Source organism: Lissotriton helveticus, chromosome 8, assembly GCF_964261635.1.
Source record: "Lissotriton helveticus chromosome 8, aLisHel1.1, whole genome shotgun sequence".
NCBI classification, from domain to species: Eukaryota; Metazoa; Chordata; class Amphibia; order Caudata; family Salamandridae; genus Lissotriton; species Lissotriton helveticus.
In genome coordinates, this window is record NC_136069.1 from 106,574,207 (window position 1) to 106,597,943 (window position 23,737).

A 23,737-nucleotide genomic window follows, 5' to 3' on the forward strand; every position below is an offset into this window, starting at 1 on the left:
TGAGACCTGATATAGGAGAGTGGCGGAGTTTGGGTTGGTCTGATCCTTTAGGTGAAAGTTCAGGTCACTGACCAGAATGGAGTTGGATGCAAGAGCAAGAGAGGTGACGAAGTCTGTGAGAGTGTCACTGAAGTTGGATCTGTGTCGGGGGAGGTGGGGCGGTAGAGTAGAGTTCCTCCAAGAGCAATGGTGCTTGAGGTGCTGGTTTTAATGACCAGGTGTTCAGGGAGTCACTAGTGTGTGCCGAGGTAATGAAGCAGTTAATTTCCCTGTGGTCAATGATGGCTCGTCTGCCACTGGTTTTGTTGTCTTATATTTTTTTACCCTGTGGGTGGCTACTGCAATGTCTGGAGTGGATGCTATGTTGAGCCAGGTTTTGGTGAAAAATGGGAGATCCTGAGAACGGTCGTGCAGGAGATCACAAACATCTACGGTGTGCTTGCTGAGTGATCAGGTATTGAGGAATCGGAAGGTGAGGGGGGTGTGTCTTCTGGGCAGAAGTGGCGGTCTTGGTGTGGATGTGTGTTTGTGGTATGCTGTGGAAGTGGAGAGCGCAGGGTTCAGGTTTGTGGCAGAAGAGGCAGGCGAAAGGGCATTCTTTTCATGTGGGTGGGTAGGGATCCAGGGTTCAGAGGGTCTTGGGCAAGTAGCACTTGGAGCTGCAGTTGGTGGCTGTATGTCAAGGTGCTCTGGCGCTTGGCACTGACAGATGCAAACAGGCTTGCTAATGGGGCTCCAGTGGCACATCTGTGTTCCGGCCACCATTAAAAGGCTACTGGAAGTAAGGGAAGAGAGAGCAGAGGTGGGGTAGGTAGCAGCACAAGGCACGCCTTAAGGGTAAAAGGCAGAGGGGCAAATATGAAAAGAGAACAAAAGAGCAAAAAAAACAAAAGCAAAAGAGCAAAAAAGAAGCAACAGAGAGTAAAGGGCACTGGGAAAGGAGAGGCACAAAAGAGATACAGAAGAGGGTTGTAGTTGAGACGAGTCAGACAAGATCAAGGCACACAGGTAGTGACAGAACGACAAAAGGCACACATTGAGAGACAGTAGGAGACAAGGCGAGGCACAGCAGAGATGATGCAGGTCTGAAAGGCCAAGAAGCAATGTTTGGAGGACCAAGACTGGCCAGTGATGGAAAAAAGAGCAAAAACAAGCAGCAAAGAACGCAGGGCACTAGTTAGAGGCACAAAGTAGAGACAGAATAGAGTCAGTAGGAGTTAGGATGAGATAGGCAAGATTGAGGCACAAAGAGATGGACCGAAAAAGACAGAAGGCGCAAGCTGAGAGACCGTAGAAGACCAGGTGAGGCCCAGAAGATAGGCAGAGATGAAGTATGTGGAAATTTGCTCTTTCTGCAGGGTCACCCCAGATTTTGTTGCATTTGTGTTGGCTATAGCACTATTTGAACTTTCCCCCTGCTAACCAGTGGTGCAGTGCTTGTGCTCCTCCTTTTAATATGGAAAATTAATTGGCATACTCTTGATTGGTTTGGCACATTTAATTTACTCCTACGTCCCTAGTGTATGGTACCAATTGTACCCAGGGCCTGTAAATAAATTGCTACCAGTAGACTTCAGTACTCGTTGAGACATCCAATGCAGTAGCCCTATAAAGCATGCCTTAAAACTGAAAATGCAACCTGTCAAAGTAACCCTTTTGACAGGCCTAAACATTCCTTTTATATATTAATAGCCACTCCTATGTAGTCCATATTCCCCATAAGGCAGGTTGCATGGTAAATAAAAGTAGAACATGTAAAAGGTTAATATTAAACGTCCTTACAGTGCAATAGCCCTAAAAGCTATTTCCACTGTAGCAGAGTTAGATGTTCCATATGAAAGCATTGGGCTACAATATTAAGTATAATAAATACTATCTTTGCCAGAAAACAGTTTCAAATTAATTTCTTTTACTTTTGGAAATATGTATCACAAGCCCAATTCAGTGGTGAAGTTGGATTTGTAATAAAAAGTTTGTAAAGATGACTTTTAAAAACATACCTTTCTTTCCTGAAGTCCATGGAGGCTAATTCTGCATTTTTCTCTCCCTCTTCTATCAGCCAGTAATTAGCATTTCAGTAGTTGTGACTGAGGTGTGAGCTTGCTCCCAGGACAGGGACAAAGGGCCTTAGTGGTGAAGAGGTGGTGGTGTTCCCTTAACAGGGTGCTCTGTGGGCTGGGCCCAAGAGGCCTACATTGTCACATACAGAATAGCTAACATCTGGCCCTGCACCCTTCTTTTGTCCCTTCTAGTCAGACCGGTCTCCATCATAGTGGGTCTCTTGTTGAGATCAGAGTGTCCGATCCTGCTAGAGTGTCAAGACTTGTTTGAGAGGTCTGCTGAGGTTTTTCATATGGCACTTGGGGCGCACTTCAAAGAAAAGAAACAGAATGCCCAAACAATTTATGGGTATCCACTGTCTGATTGCTGAAAGCTCAGCTTTGTTCTACCAGACTTCTGTCTCTGAGTTTGTTGGGGGTTGAGAGACTGCCTAAACCTGGATTTTAGTGTTATATGTGGGAAGACACAAGACTTACCATAATACACTCCCCACCACACCCACAGCGTCCATGGGGTTGAGCTCGGGTTTATTTAGTGACTATAAGGGTTCACCCCGACAAATATTGTGATTATTACTTGAGGTGGGTTCTTACCCTCTCTACTAATAACCCAATTTCCAAAACGGCCAAGAAGTCCTGGTCGGAGGACCGAGACAAAGGAGTGGGTGTGCCGGAGCACCACCAAAGCAGTGGGAACAGTCAGGCAGGGGATGGACAACCTCCTTCACTCTGGTGTAGAAGGTTTTTGCACCTCTAATATGCCTTTCCAGCATCTGTTTTAGCTTATTCAAAAGCCCTGCAGCTATTTATGGTTCAACGGTAGTTTGAAAGATTCGGTTGATTTGGAACTAAGTTTGACTATTCGCGACTATTATCTGAATTGCTATAGAAATTGATGCAGAAGATATGAATATTTATTTATCAGCTGAGCCTAATGGGTTACTGCATGTGACTTCCACATATGATCAAAAAGGTTGGGTGGAGGATGCCTGGTCATGTGCCGTCCGAACCAATTTGAATGGACACTGGTCTAGATCTTGAATACCCATCTATTTTAATCTTTCAAGGAGGTGTCAGCATGTGACCAAGTCAAAAGCTGCTGATTAGTCTCATGTGGTAAGTGTTCGACACCCATCTTGGGCCACCCAAGACTTGCGGCTATGATTGGTTCAGTACCCGTACAGAACCCTGCCTGATGGAACCCAAGATGTTGTTGGGTTTTGCCCTCAGCCCAACAGATCTTCTGTTAGTTGGGGTTATCCATAACATGGATAAATGGGTAATTTAGAAACTCACTCCAGTTATGTGGTACGACAACGTAATATGACTACAAATGAACTGTTGAGAGACATGGCTGTAGAACATTAGTGGGTATAAGTTCAAGTTCAATAATTTGTATAGCGCACTACTCACCCAGAGGGTCTCAAGGCGCTTGAGTGAGGGTGGGTGTATTATTTATCGAATAGCCAGGTTTTTAGTTGCTTTCTGAAGGAGAGGTGGTTCTGTGTGAGGCGGAGGTGAGTGGGGAGAGAATTCCAGGTTTTGGCCGCTAAGTAGGAGAAAGATCTTCCTCCCATGGTGGATCTATTGATGCGCGGGATTGTGGCGAGTTGGCGGGTGGGTGAGTAGAAGGATAGTCGTTTGTTGAGGCATTCGGGTCCAAGGTCGTAGAGGGCCTTGTGTGCGTGGGTGAGGAGACGGAACGTTATTCTTTTGTTGACGGGAAGCCAGTGGAGATCTTTCAGATGACCGGAAATGTGAGCTTGACAGGGGATGTCCAGAATGAGTCTGGCTGAGGCGTTTTGGATGCGTCGAAGTTTTTTCTGTAGTTTGGCTGTGGTTCCGGCGTAGAGGGTGTTTCCATAATCTAGTCGGCTAGTGACTAGTGCGTGGGTGACTGTCTTTCTTGTTTCGGTGGGGATCCAGCTGAAGATTTTTTTGAGCATGCGAAGGATGTTGAAGCATGATGATGAGACGGCGTTGACTTGTCTGGTCATCGATAGGGAGGAGTCTAGGATGAAGCCCAGGTTACGTGCGTGATCTGTAGGTATGGGTGCTGTGCCCAGGGCCGGTGGCCACCATGAGTCGTCCCAAGCCGAGGGGGGTGATCCTAAGATGAGGACTTCCGTTTTGTCCGAGTTTAGTTTTAGACGACTGTTCTTCATCCATTCGGCTACTTCTTTCATTCCTTCGTGTAGATTGGTTTTGGCGGTGTTAGGATCTTTGGTGAGGAAGAGGATCAGCTGGGTGTCGTCAGCGTAGGAGATGATGTTGATGTTGAGGTTGTGTTGTCGCGCGATGGATGCGAGGGGACTCATGTACATGTTGAAGAGGGTGGGACTGAGTGATGACCCTTGTGGTACGCCGCAGATGACTTCGGTTGCCTCTGATTTGAATGGGGGGAGGCGGACTCTCTGGGTTCTTCCGGCGAGGAACGAGATGATCCAGTCCAACGCTTTTCCTTGTATTCGGATGTTGCTGAGGCGTTGTATGAGGGTGTTATGACAGACTGTGTCGAAGGCGGCGGAGAGGTCAAGTAGGATGAGGGCAACTGTTTCTCCGTTGTCCAGTAGCTTTCGGATGTCATCTGTAGCAGCGATGAGGGCGGTTTCGGTGCTGTGTTTGGCTCGGAAGCCGGACTGTGAGGGGTCAAGTGAATTGTTGGATTCAAGGAAGGCGGCGAGCTGACTATTGACGGCTTTCTCGATGACTTTTGCCGGGAAGGGGAGGAGTGAGATGGGGCGGTAGTTCTTAAGTTCAGAGGGGTCCGCTGTGGGTTTCTTCAGAAGGGCGCTGAGTTCGGCATGTTTCCAGCTTTCTGGGAAGGTGGCGGAGTTGAAGGAACAGTTGATGACATCGCGGAGATGGGGTGCGATGATGGAGTCTGCTTTGTTGAAAATGTGGTGGGGGCATGGGTCGGTTGGCGATCCTGAGTGGATGGAGTTCATCAGGCGGATGGTGTCTTCAGTCGTGATTGGGTTCCAGGCGCAAAGGTTGTGAGAGTGCTGTTTTGGTTCGGAGGTGGGTGGAGTGGGTTGTTCTTCGGACAGGTTTCCAAAGCTGTTATGAATGTCGGCGATTTTGTTGTGGAAGAAGGAGGATAGGGGGTCGCAGAGGTCTTGGGAGGGAGTGATGTCGTTGGTGCCGGCGGTGGGGTTGGTAAATTCTCTGACGATGTTGAATAATTCTTTGCTGTTGTGGGTGTTGTTGTCGAGTCGATCCTTGAATGCTGATTTCTTGGTGGATCGGTTCAGTTGGTGGTGTTTGCGGCTAGTGTCCTTGAAGGTGGTCAGGTTGTTCGTGGTTGGGTTTTTTCTCCAGGTTTTCTCGAGGGTACGACAGAGTTTCTTGGATTTCTTAAGTCAAGAACAGCTGTCTTCACAGCTCGCTCTTTGCATGTGTAAGAAAGAAGGATATTTTTGTGTTTTTCCTAAAGGCTGTGCAGTGCTGTCACATGCTTGCTGGAGTGAGCAGTGCAGTCTGGGACGCTATATAGAGCGAATTACATTGACTTGACAGTAATACAAGCTTTTACAAGCTAACATGAAACCGTTTCCAAGTTAACAACATAAGAACTCAGACACTTGAAGGTATAAACTGAGCACAGAAGGACTGATAATATCCCACTAGAAAGTAGCTACTTCCGCCCTGTCCACATAGCCTTTGTAATTGTTTAGTTAACCTGCTGGCAAGTATCCATAAGCTATTTGCTTCCCTAGACATTAATTGCATATTGTTATTCAGGTCTGTTTGCACTTGCATCCTTTCTGGCATGACTCAGAACAGACTATGTTCTCAGTGTTTGAGTTGGTCAGGAGCCAGCCTTCCAGTAACAGGGCAGAGTCTTGTGCTTCACCTCTTCGCAAGTAGAGCTTATGATTCAAAGAACAAAATAATTGATGCCATTTCCACGCTATTAGAATACAAAGGGATAGTCATTAAAGGTTCCGGCAGGGAAAGAGTTATTGATTATCAATGTTATTGCTCACTCGAAATAAAAGGGCAAAAGCATGGCTTTTGAGAAGCTGTGAAAGCCTTCAGATGTATTTGGATATAGACATACTATGGTCGGGAGCATTTTGATAATGTGAGGTTAAGCGGTGTGAGCCGGGTGACTGGCACTTTTTTCCTTTCTTTTAGGAGATGCTCCATAAAACCCAACAAGCATTGGAAATGCAATAGATCTCGCATTAGAAAAGTTGGAGTTATTGGTCTTGTAAATGACATATTTTATTTATTTGTTGGTTTTTAAAATTGCTAAATTGATGGCTTTGTCATTTACAATGCCAATAGTTATAACTTTCGCGACTGTGACACCTATAGCATTTGGAATGCAACATGTTTTGTATTTACGTGACTTAGATGGCAGCTCTGGTCGTTAGGCCACATCTCTAGAGAGCAGGAGAGTGCAGCAGGGGAGAGAAGCACAGCAATGCAATAGGTCTCGCATTAGGAAAGTTTGAGCTATTGGTATTGTAAAGGACATATTTTTTATTTATGTGCTTGTTTTGAAAATAGCGAAATTAATAGCTTTGTTATTTACAATGCCAATAGTTTTATCTTTCGCAAATGTGACACCTATTGTAACACAATATGTGTTGTGAGGGTGAGTGAGGGTGAGGGTGAGGGGTTGAGGGTGAGGGGTTGAGGGTGAGTGAGGGGTTGAGGGTGAGTGAGGGTGAGGGGGTGAGGGGGAGTGAGGGTGAGGGGTTGAGGGTGAGTGAGGGTGAGGGTGAGGGGTTGAGGGTGAGTGAGGGTGAGGGGTTGAGGGTGAGTGAGGGGTTGAGGGTGAGTGAGGGTGAGGGTGAGGGGTTGAGGGTGAGTGAGGGTGAGAGAGAGTGAGGGTGAGTGAGGGGTTGAGGGTGAGGGGGTGAGGGGTTGAGGGTGAGTGAGGGTGAGGGGGTGAGGGGTTGAGGGTGAGTGAGGGTGAGTGAGGGTGAGGATGAGTGAGGGTGAGGGTGAGTGAGGGTGAGGGATTGAGGGTGAGTGAGGGTGAGGGTGAGTGAGGGTGAGGTTTAGGGTGAGTGAGGGTGAGGGGGTGAGGGGTTGAGGGTGAGTGAGAGTGAGGGTGAGGGGTTGAGGGTTTGAGGGTGAGGGGTTGAGGGTGAGTGAGGGTGAGGGGTTGAGGGTGAGTGAGGGTGAGTGAGAGTGAGGGTGAGTGAGGGTGAGTGAGGGGTTGAGGGTGAGGGGTTGAGGGTGAGTGAGGGGTTGAGGGTGAGTGAGGGGTTGAGGGTGAGTGAGGGTGAGGGTGAGTGAGGGTGAGTGAGGGTGAGGGTGGGTGAGGGTGAGTGAGGGTGAGGGGTTGAGGGTGAGTGAGGGGTTGAGGGTGAGTGAGGGTGAGGGTGAGTGAGGGGTTGAGGGTGGGTGAGGGTGAGTGAGGGTGAGGGGTTGAGGGTGAGTGAGGGTGAGGGGTTGAGGGTGAGTGAGAGTGAGGGTGAGTGAGGGGTTGAGGGTGAGGGGTTGAGGGTGAGTGAGGGTGAGGGGGTGAGGGGTTGAGGGTGAGGGGTTGAGGGTGAGTGAGGGTGAGGGGTTGAGGGTGAGTGAGGGTGAGTGAGGGTGAGGGTGAGTGAGGGTGAGGGGTTGAGGGTGAGTGAGGTTGAGGGTGAGTGAGGGTGAGGGGTTGAGGGTGAGTGAGGGTGAGGGAGGGTGAGGGGTTGAGGGTGAGTGAGGGTGAGGGTGAGTGAGGGTGAGGGGTTGAGGGTGGGTGAGGGTGAGGGGTTGAGGGTGAGGGGTTGAGGGTGAGTGAGGGTGAGTGAGAGTGAGGGTGAGTGAGGGGTTGAGGTTGAGGGTGAGTGAGGGTGAGGGGTTGAGGGTGAGGGGTTGAGGGTGAGTGAGGGTGAGGGTGAGTGAGGTTGAGGGTGAGTGAGGGTGAGGGGTTGAGGGTGAGTGAGGGTGAGAGTGAGGGTGAGGGGGTGAGTGAGGGTGAGGGGTTGAGGGTGAGTGAGGGTGAGAGTGAGGGTGAGGGGGTGAGTGAGGGTGAGGGGTTGAGGGTGAGGGAGGGTGAGGGGTTGAGGGTGAGTGAGGGTGAGGGTGAGTGAGGGTGAGGGGTTGAGGGTGAGTGAGGGTGAGGCGTTGAGGGTGAGTGAGAGTGAGGGTGAGTGAGGGTGAGGGTGAGTGAGGGTGAGGGGTTGAGGGTGAGTGAGGGGGTGAGGGTGAGTGAGGGTGAGTGAGGGTGAGTGAGGGTGAGTGAGGGTGAGGGGTTGAGGGTGAGTGAGGGTGAGGGGTTGAGGGTGAGTGAGGGTGAGGGGGTGAGGGTGAGGGGTTGAGGGTGAGGGGTTGAGGGTGAGGGGTTGAGGGTGAGTGAGGGTGAGGGGTTGAGGGTGAGTGAGGGGTTGAGGGTGAGGGTGAGTGAGGGTGAGTGAGGGTGAGGGGTTGAGGGTGAGTGAGGGTGAGGGGTTGAGGGTGAGGGGTTGAGGGTGAGTGAGGGGTTGAGGGTGAGTGAGGGTGAGGGTGAGTGAGGGTGAGGGGTTGAGGGTGAGTGACGGTGAGGGGTTGAGGGTGAGTGAGGGTGAGGGGTTGAGGGTGAGTGAGGGTGAGGCGTTGAGGGTGAGTGAGAGTGAGGGTGAGTGAGGGTGAGGGTGAGGGGTTGAGGGTGAGTGAGGGTGAGTGAGGGTGAGTGAGGGTGAGGGGTTGAGGGTGAGTGAGGGTGAGGGGTTGAGGGTGAGTGAGGGTGAGGGGTTGAGGGTGAGTGAGGGTGAGGGTGAGGGGTTGAGGGTGAGTGAGGGTGAGGGGTTGAGGGTGAGGGGGTGAGGGTGAGTGAGGGTGAGTGAGGGTGAGGGGTTGAGTGAGGGGTTGAGGGTGAGGGGTTGAGGGTGAGTGAGGGGTTGAGGGTGAGTGAGGGTGAGGGTGAGTGAGGGTGAGGGGTTGAGGGTGAGTGACGGTGAGGGGTTGAGGGTGAGTGAGGGTGAGGGGTTGAGGGTGAGTGAGGGTGAGGGGTTGAGGGAGGGTGAGGGGTTGAGGGTGAGGGAGGGTGAGGGGTTGAGGGTGAGTGAGGGTGAGGGGTTGAGGGTGAGGGGTTGAGGGTGAGTGAGGGTGAGGGTGAGTGAGGTTGAGGGTGAGTGAGGGTGAGGGTGAGGGGTTGAGGGTGAGTGAGAGTGAGGGTGAGGGGGTGAGTGAGGGTGAGGGGTTGAGGGTGGGTGAGGGTGAGAGTGAGGGTGAGGGGGTGAGTGAGGGTGAGGGGTTGAGGGTGAGGGAGGGTGAGGGGTTGAGGGTGAGTGAGGGTGAGTGAGGGTGAGGGGTTGAGGGTGAGTGAGGGTGAGGCGTTGAGGGTGAGTGATAGTGAGGGTGAGTGAGGGTGAGGGTGAGTGAGGGGTTGAGGGTGAGTGAGGGGGTGAGGGTGAGTGAGGGTGAGGGTGAGTGAGGGTGAGTGAGGGTGAGGGGTTGAGGGTGAGTGAGGGTGAGGGGTTGAGGGTGAGTGAGGGTGAGGGGTTGAGGGTGAGGGGTTGAGGGTGAGTGAGGGTGAGGGGTTGAGGGTGAGTGAGGGTGAGGGGTTGAGGGTGAGTGAGGGTGAGGGGTTGAGGGTGAGTGAGGGGTTGAGGGTGAGTGAGGGTGAGGGGTTGAGTGAGGGTGAGGGGTTGAGTGAGGGTGAGGGGTTGAGGGTGAGGGTGAGTGAGGGTGAGGGTGAGTGAGGGTGAGGGGTTGAGGGTGAGTGACGGTGAGGGGTTGAGGGTGAGTGAGGGTGAGGGGTTGAGGGAGGGTGAGGGGTTGAGGGTGAGTGAGGGTGAGGGGTTGAGGGTGAGTGAGGGTGAGGGTGAGTGAGGGTGAGGGGTTGAGGGTGAGGGTGGGTGAGGGTGAGGGTGAGTGGGGTTGAGGGTGAGTGAGAGTGAGTGAGGGGTTGAGGGTGAGGGGTTGAGGGTGAGTGAGGGGTTGAGGGTGAGTGAGGGGTTGACGGTGAGTGAGGGTGAGGCGTTGAGGGTGAGTGAGGGTGAGTGAGAGTGAGGGTGAGTGAGGGTGGGTGAGTGAGGGTGAGGGGTTGAGGGTGAGTGAGGGGGTGAGGGTGAGTGAGGGTGAGTGAGGGTGAGGGGTTGAGGGTGAGTGAGGGTGAGGGGTTGAGGGTGAGTGAGAGTGAGGGTGAGGGGTTGAGGGTGAGTGAGGGTGAGGGTGAGGGGTTGAGGGTGAGGGGTTGAGGGTGAGTGAGGGTGGGTGAGGGTGAGGGGTTGAGGTTGAGGGTGAGGGTGAGTGAGGGTGAGGGTGAGGGGTTGAGGTGAGTGAGGGGTTGAGGGTGAGTGAGGGTGAGGGGTTGAGGGTGAGTGAGGGGTTGAGGGTGAGTGAGTGAGGGTGAGGGTGAGTGAGGGTGAGGGTGGGTGAGGGGTTGAGGGTGAGGGGTTGAGGGTGAGTGAGGGTGAGGGGTTGAGGGTGAGGGTGAGTGAGGGTGAGGGTGAGTGGGGTTGAGGGCGAGTGAGGGTGAGTGAGAGTGAGTGAGGGGTTGAGGGTGAGGGGTTGAGGGTGAGTGAGGGTGAGGGGTTGAGGGTGGGTGAGGGGTTGAGGGTGAGTGAGGGATTGAGGGTGAGTGAGGGTGAGTGAGGGTGGGTGAGTGAGGGTGAGGGTGAGTGAGGGTGAGGGTGAGTGAGGGTGAGGGAGGGTGAGAGTGAGGGTGAGGGGGTGAGGGTGAGGGTGAGGGTGAGGGTGAGGGTGAGGGTGAGTGAGGGTGAGGGGTTGAGGGTGAGGGTGAGGGGTTGAGGGTGAGGGTGAGGGGTTGAGGGTGAGGGGTTGAGGGTGAGTGAGGGTGAGGGTGAGTGAGGGTGAGGGGTTGAGGGGTTGAGGGTGAGTGAGGGTGAGGGTACATGCTTTTCACTTTCTTCAAAGGTTGTCCGTGCATCAAGGGTAGTTGACTGAACTTTAAGTATAATAATTGTACGTACTCTTCAGGTGGCATTGAGCGCTCACCCTCGAATGGTCTTCGGTAGTATTGTTTCCTGTAGAATTCTATTTCCTGCTTATAAAGCGCATGTCTCGGTCAGTATCAGCAAAGTGGTATGTGCATGTGAAAGTCGGAGAGTTGGAGGCGGTTAAGGAAATGCAGAACATTCTGCAAAAGTAATGGGAAACCATTTTTATCTTGAAACTGTTTTTAACCGACAGTCTTTTATTCCTAATCATAGATGAGTGGGAGTAATACAGGGACTGGAGCAGCAGCGCCTCAGTTTGGATTGGTGTGGCAGGCAGGAGAAAGTCAGGAGAGGGAGGAGAGGGAGGAGAGGGAGGAGGGGGAACTGCTTGCGAAATGAAATTAAAAGCGGCCGGCCGGGAAATGCTCTCGGTAGCATTCGTTTGAAGTGTGAAGCAGGGGGCGGGAGCAGCCTTTGATGTGCGGATAATTAGGGGAGGAGCAGCCAGGAGATCCAAGCTGGGGAACAGATGGCTGGCGATTTGATGCTGTGCACGCGCATTTTAGGTCAATGCGCTTGCGCATTGACCTAAAAGCGCACGGGCACAGCACCAAATCGCCACAGTTAGTTAAGCTTTGTTTAAAGCCCTATAGTCTCGCTTCCTTGATAGGTCACGAGACCTAAAAACCCCTAAATAGCGATTCAGTGCAGAAGACTGCCACATTCCTGCGGGATCAGATATATAGTTACAGTTTTAACCCGGTGACTGCGGAGCGAAGTCCGCAGCGGTGCGGGTGAAATAAAGGGTGGGTGTGGTTAGGACGGCCCCCAGCTGTCCTCCGCACATGCCCACCGTGACGTCAGACGATCGGGGGCCGTCCGACGCACCGAAAGGGTTAAAAAGGTTGCAGCAAACAGTTGTATGCTTACTTTGCTTTGCTTTCTTTCTTTTGTTAATTGGTAGTCTAGGCGGGACCTTTGCAAAACATGCCTTTCAAGAGCTGAATGGGTGAATTGCAGTTTCAGTGCAGATTGCTGCCACATTCCTGCGGGATCAGATATATAGTTACAGTTTTAACCCGGTGACTGCGGAGCGAATTCCGCAGCTGTGCGGGTGAAATAAAGGGTGGGTGTGGTTAGGACGGCCCCCGGCTGTCCTCCGCACATGCCCACCGTGACGTCAACTGATTGGGGGCCGTCCGACGCACCGAAAGGGTTAAAAAGGTTGCAGCAAGCAGCTGTTTGCTTACTTTGCTTTGCTTTATTTATTTTGTTAATTGGTAGCCTAGGCGGGACCTTTGCAAAACATACCTTTCAAGAGCTGAATGGGTGAATTGCTGAGTAGGAGTGCTTAGCTGCTGAAATTGGTTTAGATATGCAAGACAGCCATTGGTCTACTGACCACAGAAACTGTGAGGCAAGAGAAGCCTCATATGTATTGCTATTTTGTAGGTGTCAGAGCTTTATTAGGTTGCTTTTGTGGATAACATTAAATTCAAGGGAAGTGCCCTATTGCAGATTAGTATAATCTAACAAAATAAGAATCACCCCGAATAATGGTTTGCATCAGTTGCATGTGTTGGACCACCTTCTATATTTAGTGATCTCCCTTTGCATCGACACTCCACTGTTCCCCAGGAATGTCAGGTCAAGCCGTATCCATGCTAAACTGATGATGCTGGCATTTTCTATGCATGCCTGCTAAGTCACAAAGACTGCTTGATCAAATATATTTGTGCTAAAGTAAATCAAATCAGATTAATTATGTAAAACCTTATCTTATTATACAGATATTTGCATAGCATGCATTCAAATATGAGAATGCCGTCCGAATTCTGGTACCTTCACACCATAGTCTGGAGGATTTTGTCTTAGAACATTGTGTGTTTTCTGGTTGTTGAAGTCGAATTCTCAGTAGTCAATGTTTGATTAATTTCCTGTCTGCATGATTTGTTCATATGTGGACAGAGGTCTTCAGAATTTTTAGCAATGTGGTGTCTTGGTACATTTGTAAGCTAAGTGTACATGAAATCATGGTAGTAGGGAATATGGAGCCATATTATTCCTATTAGATCTAACCGCATTAGGGTGGCCTTCCCCTAAACGTTTTACCTTCTCCCTTCCCGTTTTGAATTTTTTTCTGTTGACTTTAGAACTCTGTGCACTTTCACTGCTTACCCGTGCTAATATGCTTGGGCTTACTCCTTTAAGCATGATAGAATTGTCTTTCACCCAATTGGCACATTTAATTTACTTATTAGTCCCCAGTTATGTAGGGCTAAATGTACCCAAGGCCTGTAAAGTAAATGCTTCTAGTGGACCTGTTTGTAACTGCAACAAATGATGGACGGAATGCTGAATGATTCAAACATTCTCCCCAGTCAAGAGATCTGGGTTAAATCCATTGTTCTTTTGCCCACTATGCCACCGCAGTTTGGACCTAGACATATACAAATCAGTCTTCACCCTGCGCCCAATGGGAACAGTCCAGCCTGAACTGCCAGGTCAGGTCCTCCCTGGACTGGAAACAAGCACCCTGGGACTGGTTTCAGGGTATGTCACCCTTCATCAGCCAGGCTAGCTTGAAACTAGTGGCACAGTGAGCAAGGGACATATGTCTGGGCATACCCATCCCACTTAGGGTGAAAAGTGTAACTGCAACAAATGATGGACGGAATGCTGAATGATTCACACATTCTTCCACAGTCAAAATATCTGCGTTAAATCCATCGTTCTTTTGCCTACTATGCCACCCCAGGTTGGACCCAGCCATATGCATTTGTTGCCCTAAGTGGGAAGGGTTTGCCCAGACGTGGGTCACGTGCTTACTACACAACTGGATTCAAGCTAGCTTGGCTGATGAAGGGTGATGCCCTGAAACTGGTCCCAGATGCTTGTTTCCGGTCCAGGGAGGACCTGGCTTGGCAGTTCGGGCTGGACTGTTCCCACAAGGAACAGGGTCAAGACTGATTTGCATATGGCTGGGTCCAAACTGGGGTGTTGTGGTGAGCAAAAAAATGATGAATTAAACCAAGAACCTTGTGACTGGAGGTGAATGTTTGCATTGTCCAGCATTCCGTCCATCAATTGTTTCTTTTGCATCTAGTGGACCTGCAGCACTTCTTGTGCCTCCCACTTACGTTGCCCTTTTAAAACATCTCAGGTCTGCCATTGCAGCCTGTGTTCAGTTTTAAACTGACATTTGAACCTGGCAAAATAAACCTTTTACCTGGCCTAAATCTTCCTTTTTAATACATATGTCACCCCCAGGGTAGGTTCTAAACACCCCTAAGGACATGGTGCATTGTATTTAAAAACTTGAACATGTTCTTTTAGGTTTTATATGTCCTAGTAGTGAACAAAATCTGAGACTCACTTTTCACTACAGCAAGACCTACCTCTCCCATAGGATAACTCTGGGTTACCTTATTACATTTAATAAGTGATAACTTTTGTTTGAGAATAGGTAGAAATGTCCTGTTTGGGCTCTAAGGAATTGCAATTTTAAAGCCTCTTTAATGGTAAAGTCAGACTTTAATTCACAATTCTTAAAATGCCACTTTTATAAAATTGCCATGTTGTTGTCTTAACCATTTGGTGCCTGTATCTGGGTCACATGACTAGGTGTAATTGGCATTTGGCACTTATGTATTCCTCCCAGACAGGATGGAAGGGGCGGAGCTGTGCACAGCCCCACTTGCATTTCAAAGGAGCTGCTTCAGCACATTCACAAAGGACTTCACCCTAGCCTTTTGTCACCGCTGATATCGTGGGACCAGGGCCGGGAGAAAGGATGTTCCAGAACGATCTATGGGCGGAGAAGGGGAGAGGGGCTCCAGAAGTTTCTTCCACTTCAGAGCTGGCACTAGATATAAATCTACGACCCTCAGAACAACTCTTCAGTACACTTCGAGACCTGTGGTTATTACAGAAGGAGGACTGCTCTTCTACTTGAGGCCTGCCCAGCACTCCGAGAAGGAAGACTGGACCTACTCCCTTTATCCCTGCAGAGTGACTCCAAGGGTCCGGTGGCTGACCTTCTGTTCTTAGGTACAGGGACACAACATAACAGGCGCCAGAGACCTCCTTGCAACTGCCCAACTGATCTGCTGCACTGGACCTGCCTGAGCCCTGTTGGCCTCTGCTGGAGTGAGTTCCTGATCCCTCAGAAGTGCCCCACAGGTCCTTGACTGGCATAAATTGTGCTTGCGATGTAAAGAAAGTAGAAATCTTGATATTTTGGACTCTTCGTGACTGCGAATGGGCCCATTTGTGCAGAGATATCACTGTCCACGAGGACCGCCAATGCAAAGATCCTGTGGACCCGACTCTTCGTGCTCCAGCGTCTGCCTGCGATGACTGCCACCGTGAGATCTGCACTTCGCGCTACAGCATCAACAGCTCGCTGCGACCGCCTACACACATCTCCAGCTACGACAGTCTGCGACATCCATCCTTCTGTTCGCTACAGCCACGACAATTTGCGACTCCCATACTACTCTTCGCGGCCTCCCCCAATGCGAACTGGATTCTTTGCATCTTACTTTAAGAAGGTAACTTTTTCAGTGGAACTAACCTGGTTCCTGGATCTGGCCTAGGCTCCATTGCGGTCGGACTGAACTTGTGACTTTTCCTTGGCATAGCAGGACCATATAACCGCAAATGGCACTTTATGCTTTTAGGTGCTATTCTTACTTAAATTTTTTTTAAATTGCATTCGTCCGGTACTACTTATTGGATTTCTGTCGTTTTGGTCTCAAATTATTTATTCAATGTTCACTAGTTTTCTAAATTGGTGTGGGATTTTTCTTATGTTGTGTTTTCACTTCATTACTGGTTGTGTGCTGCATAAATTCTTAGATAATTTGTATTTGTATTTGGTTGATATAGCGTGAACTGTCGCTCCGAAAGGGGCATCCTGGCGCCAGAGAAAGTGGGCGAAACAACGGTGAGAACTAGGTGGCGGCCATTACGTAGGCTTCTGACAAATTAAAAATCCAGGTTTTAAGTTGTTTCCTGAACAGACTTTCGAGGTCAAGGAGTCTAAGTTCTTTAGGCATAGAATTCTACGACTTGGATGACAAGACAGTTAGGGTTTTGCCCCCCTTAGTTTTGTAGTGGAATTTGGGAATACTGATTAGATTACCGCCAGCTGATCTTAAAACTCTGGTGGGGTTGTAGCGGATATATCTTCTTGAGAGATACCTAGGGCCAATATTATTTAGCGCTCGGAAGGTAGTCAGGAGGATTTTGAACAAAATCCTTTTATGGAGGGGAAGCCAGTGAAGTGTCCTAAGGGCCATGGATGCAGACGATTTTCTAGGCAGTTTTAATACCAGTCTAGCTGCCGCGTGTTGCCCACTTTGTAGTTTTTTACCCCTGCCATGAGTCCATTGCAGTAATCGAGACGGGAGAGTATCAAGGCAACTGCAACTGCCTTTCTCGAATCAGTAGGGAGGAAATCGAAGAATTTCTTAAGAGATTTTATAACACCAAAGCAACTTCCCGCGACATTCCTTACATGATGGTCAAAGGACAGTGAGGAATCAAAAAGTACACCAAGGTTTCTGGCGACTTCAACCGAATTGGGCGGCGCCGTGGTGCCCTCTGGCCACCATTTGCTGGGGCTAAAGTGGACGTTTTTTCCCATAGGAAGTATTTCCGTCTTGTTTGCATTACATTTAAGGTGGTTGTTTTCCATCCAAAGAAAGACATCAGTCAAACAGTTCTGGAAATTCTGTTCAGCATTAGTGGAGTTCTTATCCAGGGATACAATCAATTGAGTATCATCGGCATACGATGTTACTAGTATCCCGTATGATTCAATTGGATTGATGAGGGGCACCATGTAAATATTAAATAACAGCGGGCTCAAAATGGATCCCTGAGGGACACCAGAGGAAACCTTTTATTCGCTCGAGAGAAAAGGTCCCAGTGAGATGGTTTGGGTTCTCTCAGATAGAAAAGAGCTTATCCAATCAAGGGCAACCTCTGTGATTCCTATTTCTCTTTGTCTACTGATAAGTATTTTGTGGGAAATGGTATCGAACGCCGCCGATAGATCAAGTAATATCAGGAGTTTTTTCCTTTGTCTTGTAAATTTTTGATTGAGTCGGTGAGTTCGATAAGGGCCATTTCAGTGGAGTGCCCTGAGCGAAAACCAGATTGCTGGTGATGTATGATATTATTCAATTCCACAAAGTTCTTTAGCTCTTGGTGGACCAAATATTCTGTTATCTTCCCGAGCACCGGGAGGAGGAATATTGGTCGTAGGTTGGCAAGATCAGTTGTATTTCTGTTAGGTTTTTTCATTAATGGTTTCACTATTGCTATTTTCCAATCGGATGGGACCGTGCCTGAACTAAGAGAAGCATTGACTATGGCATTTATGATGGGATTCACTGCATCAATTATCTGGTGTAGGATCCACGGGGGGCAGGAGTCGGAGGGCGAACCCGATTTACAGGCTATAATGGCATGGCGGGTTTGCACATAAGTCACTGGTTGAAACATACTAAAGGTGTAAGCCGCTGTCACAGTGACGTCATCAGTGCCTAGAGTGGTGGAGAAAGGGATGGATGGAAAGTCACCCTGTAGGAGTTTGATTTTCTCCTCAAAGTAGTCAGCGTTCTGATTGCATAGACTTTGAGACGGAGGAATTTCCGATTGTAGGGCTTTCGGATGGGTGAAGGATTTGACTATAGAAAAAAGTTTTTTGTTTTTGTTGAGCCTCATTGATGGCTTTAGTATAGTAATCCTTCTTGGCGATTTTTATGTTGGAAAAGTATGCATTCCTGTTTTACATAGAGAGCTTTCGCCATCGGATCGTATGTTTTCCTCCATAACCGAGCGGAATGGCGATTGCCAGGTCAGGGTTGCTACAGTGATTGAGCCATGTCTCAGTTATAAAAAGAAAGTCTAAGTGGTGGTCAAGGATTAATTCCTTAATATCCTGGCTAGGACAGCACATAGACGGTGCGTTAATAAGCCCCCCTTTAAGGGTAAGTTGATTGGAAGTAAAGGTATCTATGAGGGGCGGAAAATCGGGTAACGGCTATGGTGTAGACCATGCGCAAGTTCTACAAGTGAAGGGACCCCATATCTGTTCACTTGGGATGACGCACGAACACTTACTTCTGAGATTAAACTCTCGAAGGGCACACGCATGATAGACCGTTTTCGGGGCATTTTGTCCAGCATAACCTGCGCCTGTCGCGGACTTGGCGCAGACGGGCTTTCCTTTAACGCTGCGCGTTTGCCACATCCATGCCTAAATAGGAGGCAGGAAGTGGAGGGAGGGAGGCAGAAATGCCGCACGCCCGAAACAACTAGAGCGCTAATCTTCAGGCGGGTCGGGATAACGTTCTCGGCACCGCGTTAGCGCCCTAGTGTTGTAGACCCCGAGGCAGGACAAGGGAGACCGATAATACGAGTTGTGCAAATCTACAATTTAAAAATTCTATTTTCTGGAGGCTGAAGCACTTGATAATTAATGAGGTAGGAAATTGCCTTTAACCAGTTCACCGCTGCACAAATTCTGCCACTGTAAGGGTGATTTATGACTGGGTGTGGTTCGTCCGCACACACACACCGTGACGTCGGACGGCCATCGGCTGTCCAATGCACGCAAAGGGTTAAGTTAAGCTTGACTGCTTTTGTCCCAAGCTATTAGAGGGTTAAGCACAGTTTAATTTAGTGACTTTTGTGCTTCTCTCTAACAGGGATTGTGGCTCATGCTTGAGAGGAATTTTCACGCTCCTCAATCAAAAGCCCAATTTGTCGCAATCCCTATATGAGATGATGGTGTGTGGGTTTGGGGTGTGATTTTAGAAGTGCGAGTTCTGTAATCCAGCTGTGCTGTATCCCATAGGTGTGTAGGACACAGGGATTGTGCTCTCTCTTATATGTCCTGATGGAATTCTATGTTGTGTTAGAGTTGTGATACTCAACTATGATATAAAGGAGCAGTGTTTTGTGTTTGTTTAGAGTCCTTTGTTAACAGTTGTATGTCTGATGTCAAAAGTAAAACAAACCTGAGATCATAATATTGATATCTAAAATGTGTCTAAGAAAATGAGTGCGCTTTTGAATGGGACACATTTTCTGTAGGCTAATACATAACCAGAGCGTTACCTGTGGTGATGAATTCAATTGCCTGGAACATGTTGAAGCTTAGAAGGAGAAAGTGAAAGTTATGGGGAACAATTTCCATAAATTTGACTCCATGTATGCGGGTAGCTTGGTTAAACCTGTGATCAAAACTAAGGGTGCCAAGATATTGCCTGCAGTAAACACATCTTTGGGGTATCCATTAGTTTATCAAGTTAGGATGTTGTAGTAGGAAAAGGTCTTGACCAGGCTATGGTTTCCTGGGGCACAACCCATGTGCTTCATTTATTATGACCAGCAATAGATTTTGTGATAGTTCTATGGGATATTTGTATCTTTTATCTGGAAGCTTGGTGCTTGCAGACTTGTTGTTAATAGTACATAGCTGTTTCACAATCTTTCACCAACTGACAGTTATAAGGTGTGGTCAATGGAAGCATACTTGTCTTAGATGGGATGCACAATATATAACTTACTGTTGTAAGAATTCTAATTAACTTGGTTAACCTGCACACATAATTTGCACAAAATGCCAGGTTCTGGCTTCAGAGCCTGCAACTAGCGATCAACCAAAAATCATAGAAATTAAGAAAGACCACACTTTAGGATTGTCCATCGCGCAGTGACCTGCATATGATGGAAATGAATTAGTGTAGGCTTTCCAATGCTGAACAAATAAAACTGTTATTCAGGTGACTAGTTGAAAGATTACGCCAAATTTCGTAGTCGTGAGTAGTTTAATAATTGTATTTAAGCAGGTTGTCTGTGATTGGGATTTGGACGCCCAGTCTGTGAAGTTGACAATTTATCCAGAAACTCTCATTTAAGATGCCGTGTAATGTTTTCTAAAGCAACCCGTAAGGGCAGTGTAGCGCTTTACATATAACACAGAAAAATTGAAGATGTGAAAGAAACTGCAGATAACACAAGTAAAAAGAACAATTCAATGAAAGAAAGTAGAGGAAGGAGAAGATAAAGATATTACTGTGGTAGGTATAGTCTGTCCAAGTGATTTTGAATATCTTTTTGGGATGCAAGGAGATTGGGATTATATACAGAAACCAAAGAATGCACATGAGCTGCAGAGTTCAAGGCTACACCAAGTTAAACCTGCAGAGGTTGTTCCTCATAGCTTTCGCCTTCCTGCCGAGATGCATACTGTAGGGTCTATCACGCCTTTGTGCCATAGTATTTATCATTTTGTTGGCCGCTAAAGTCATCAGGACTTTTTTTTAAAGTTGCGTTTTTCAAATAGAAATGGCGGTGCCTGTGCTACCTGTTTTAGAATCTTTTCATTCATTACTTTGTCCTCCGTACTATTGTCTTTCGTGTTGGTCCTGGTGGAGATGTTCTTTCTGTTGCTAAATAAGAAATATCCATGGGCAAAGGTCACTACCAATATTCTGCCGTCTCACGTTCAAGAAGATATTTCTGAAGCCAGTTAGCCAAGCCACATTTCCTTACTCCTGTTTTGTAGCTGCCCTCCCTGACCAAGTAGTCACAGCTTTTAATTTTTATGATTTACCCGGGGATTTGGTCTCATTCCAATTTCATATTGTATAGTGTTGTGACTTCATCATGGGATCAGCCAGTTCTGCAATTATTCTTAAAATTGTTGTATCTGCCACAGTTGCAATTAAATGTATGCACCAATGAGCAACATTTTTTAGTTGGGTCTTATTTTCATAGTATGTAGGCAGAGAAACCGCAATCTCGTAGGCAGCTTAAATATTTTCTGGTTTTCATATTTGCACCTATACCTCTGCAAATCACTGTAGCATTCATCACTGGTAATTAATTACTTACCACCGATTTGGCAACTAGCATAATGTCACTATTTTCTCAAAGGGCAAAACTCAATTGAATTACAGGTCATATTGGCCTATTTCCCTTTTAAATGTGGATAGCAATATTTGTTTTCTCTGGATCGCCTGTAATATAGCACACTAATCTACCTGTCATAATAAGCAACCTTGTCCAGTCAGGGATTTTAGATGTAGACAAAGCAATAAAAGGTGTATTTGTTCAAGTTATGGTTGTGAGGCTCACCCTAGCTGTTTAATGTCCGTGCTTTTATAGATTGGATCGTAAGCATATTTCCCTGTGATTCGTAGAGTGGATGCCCTGAGGAAGGACACTCCTCGTGTCAGAAACATCTAGTTTTGGTTCAGCGTTTGAGGTCATTGTGTTAAATGTTCGATGAACTATGTTTGCTACTCGTTTGAAACCCAACATTTATTTGTGAAGAGGAATTAATGATTACCTTTTGCGGAACTCCTGTTGGATTTGTGTTTGTGCAACAAAACTTATCTGAGCATCTCATGCGTTGGTGTATGCATACCGAAGGATTTGGATGATGTCAGAGGCTTCCCCACCTCTCTTCTGTCTGCACCGGGGGCCTTAGAAGTAACTTGCGCGGTTTAGGGAGTTACAACTCTTGGATTTGGTGCACCATGTCCAGTTAACTGGAGCTTCCTTGTAGGACTTCTATGGCTTTAGCACGTTTTTTGAATCTGCATAAACAACCATAGCATCACTTTTAACAACTGTTTATCAGTGAGTCTGGACACCTTTAGCTCTTTTCCCTCTATATTACTGCAGAGGTTTTGATAAAGTTACTTAAAATCGATCCCTTTTTCTAGGGCACAATATGCAACCATGGATAACTGGAAGATATCTGAGATTACCACTTGATGGAGATGGGGTGACCTGTTCCTAATTTTAAATGGTCTGCGAATGCTGAATCAGTAAATACAATTATGGGTATATATTCTTCAAACTAGATCCCAATACAGATGTAAAGGCTGCAGGAAAATCCAGATTTGAATATAAGTTTGTTTTTGGCATCTCAAGTTTTACAAGAAAGTATGACTAGTAATAGAACAGAAAACTGACTGTTGAAAGCTTTCCCACGTATTTGCTGGGCCCACTTATATTCTGTCTCCTTTCTGACATCGCTATCCCTCTCTGAAAATGTAATCCTCAGCATATAGTTAAACAGTTTAAAGAAGATCTATTTTTTGACATTTAATAGAATTCGTTCCAGTTGCAGTATTCTGACAATATTGTTTTTAATACCTGAAAAGTTAACATATGTCCTTAAGTTATAATTTCTAATAGAAGATGGTAATGAAAATCCTGTAACAGATTTATCTATGTTATAAAATGAAATATTAAGGTGGCAAGTTACTATTAAAATTGAAAGCCATAGCAGCAGTCCGTATATTCTGTTGCAAGATCACATCTATTATAGCAATTAATGTTAGACTAACGGAGTAAGACATTGTTACCACATACAGAAGTTACTGTTTTTCGTAATTACAGTTTTATTACATTAAAAAATGTTACAGTATTATTTCATGGAGGCAGAGAAAATCCCAAATCAGGCAATCTCAGTCTGGTTTGTTAACGTTTAACCATTTAGTGATGTTCAAAGTCCTAGTTTTCAATAGAATGTATTTCTGAGATAATTACTTGTCAATTGTGATGGTAAACGTAATACTGTTGAAGAAGTTCTCATCCCAAAACTGTCTTGCTTAATACTTTCCATCCATGAAGTTGCAAAACAGCTGTCCCTAAGCATTCAAAAAAGACAGACACAATAGTATCAGAGGCATCCTTTGTAAGGCTGTAGTATGAATGCATGAAGTACAGTCATTGGGTCTCGGGTTATGTTATGCGGGCTAGTAGAGTTGTTCTTGCTGGAACCTATCTTCCAACAGTAAAACTGTCCCTCTGATGAGTGACTCTAGAAGAATAGAATGCAAGGTAGGTTAGTGATCTCTCATATGTGCTATCGGCAACTGTCCGTATCCCTTAATCCTTGTAAAGATACTTAAAGAGCCTGTGATAGAGGGATGGCCAAAAGCAACTTTGAGTTTAATGTGAGCAGGATCTTCTGTGTTCTTATCTTTGAGGCAGTGTAGAGTTTAGAATTGAGATGGAGTACTTTTTGTCATATCTCTGTTAGACCTTCTGTGGCAGCATTGGCAGCCCCCAGTCTGTGTTCTCTTCCTTACAATCTGATTTCTTTCAGGGTGACCTTGCAGAAGATGAAGGTCGTACGACCATCCCCAGACATAGCCAAGTACACCATGGTGTTCCACACGCGAGACAGCGGCAATGAAGTCAATGGTGAGAGGTGAGTCTGGAAAAGGTTTAAAATCAATATGATTTGGGGGCGGGCATTATTTCATGATCAGGATCTACGAAGGAGCTCTGTATTCCATGTAGCAGAAGCAGGATCACTTTCATCTCTGGATCCTTAACAGTCCAGTCCGTTCCATCCCTGGATTCTTTTAGCTGTTTCTGAGATGCAAATGGGTTTACCCTTTGTAGACTTGAATTTGCGTGTTCGCTCATCGTTCAAAACTGACTCAACTAACCACAGTGAGGCCACTCATGAGAGTAGAAAGATCTCGCACAGAGCCACGGGAACAGGGAAATTAAAGCAGGTAATGAAGCTACTTAGGGAATTAAACGCATATTAATTTCAATTAAAGCTCACGAACAATCCGGCTCAGCCCGTTATTAAGGACGGAGTGCCCCCGCCCCCCACTCTTTTGCATAGCATGAAGAGTGTATGTCCCGCTGGGCATAGGTCAGCCTGACAGACACTCATCCTGCTCGGATCAGACAGCCAAAGGGTTGTACATGATTTAATTACCTGGGAGACCGAGACCAGCTTTGCTAGGCTATGTCACAGCCCTGAGGGGTGACCACCTCAGCCCGGCAAAGCCC

At 47.4% G+C, this 23,737-nt stretch overlaps 1 protein-coding gene across 1 annotated transcript in view; it reads left to right on the top strand.

The window, feature by feature from the left end:
* B4GALT4 (beta-1,4-galactosyltransferase 4) overlaps window positions 1-23,737 on the top strand; it is a 248,968-nt gene that overhangs the window by 223,375 nt on the left and 1,856 nt on the right. Inside the window, exon 6 of the mRNA XM_078656709.1 lies at window positions 23,034-23,138. Coding sequence (XP_078512835.1) covers window positions 23,034-23,138 — 105 coding nt within the window. The remainder of the gene's footprint in view (window positions 1-23,033; window positions 23,139-23,737) is intronic.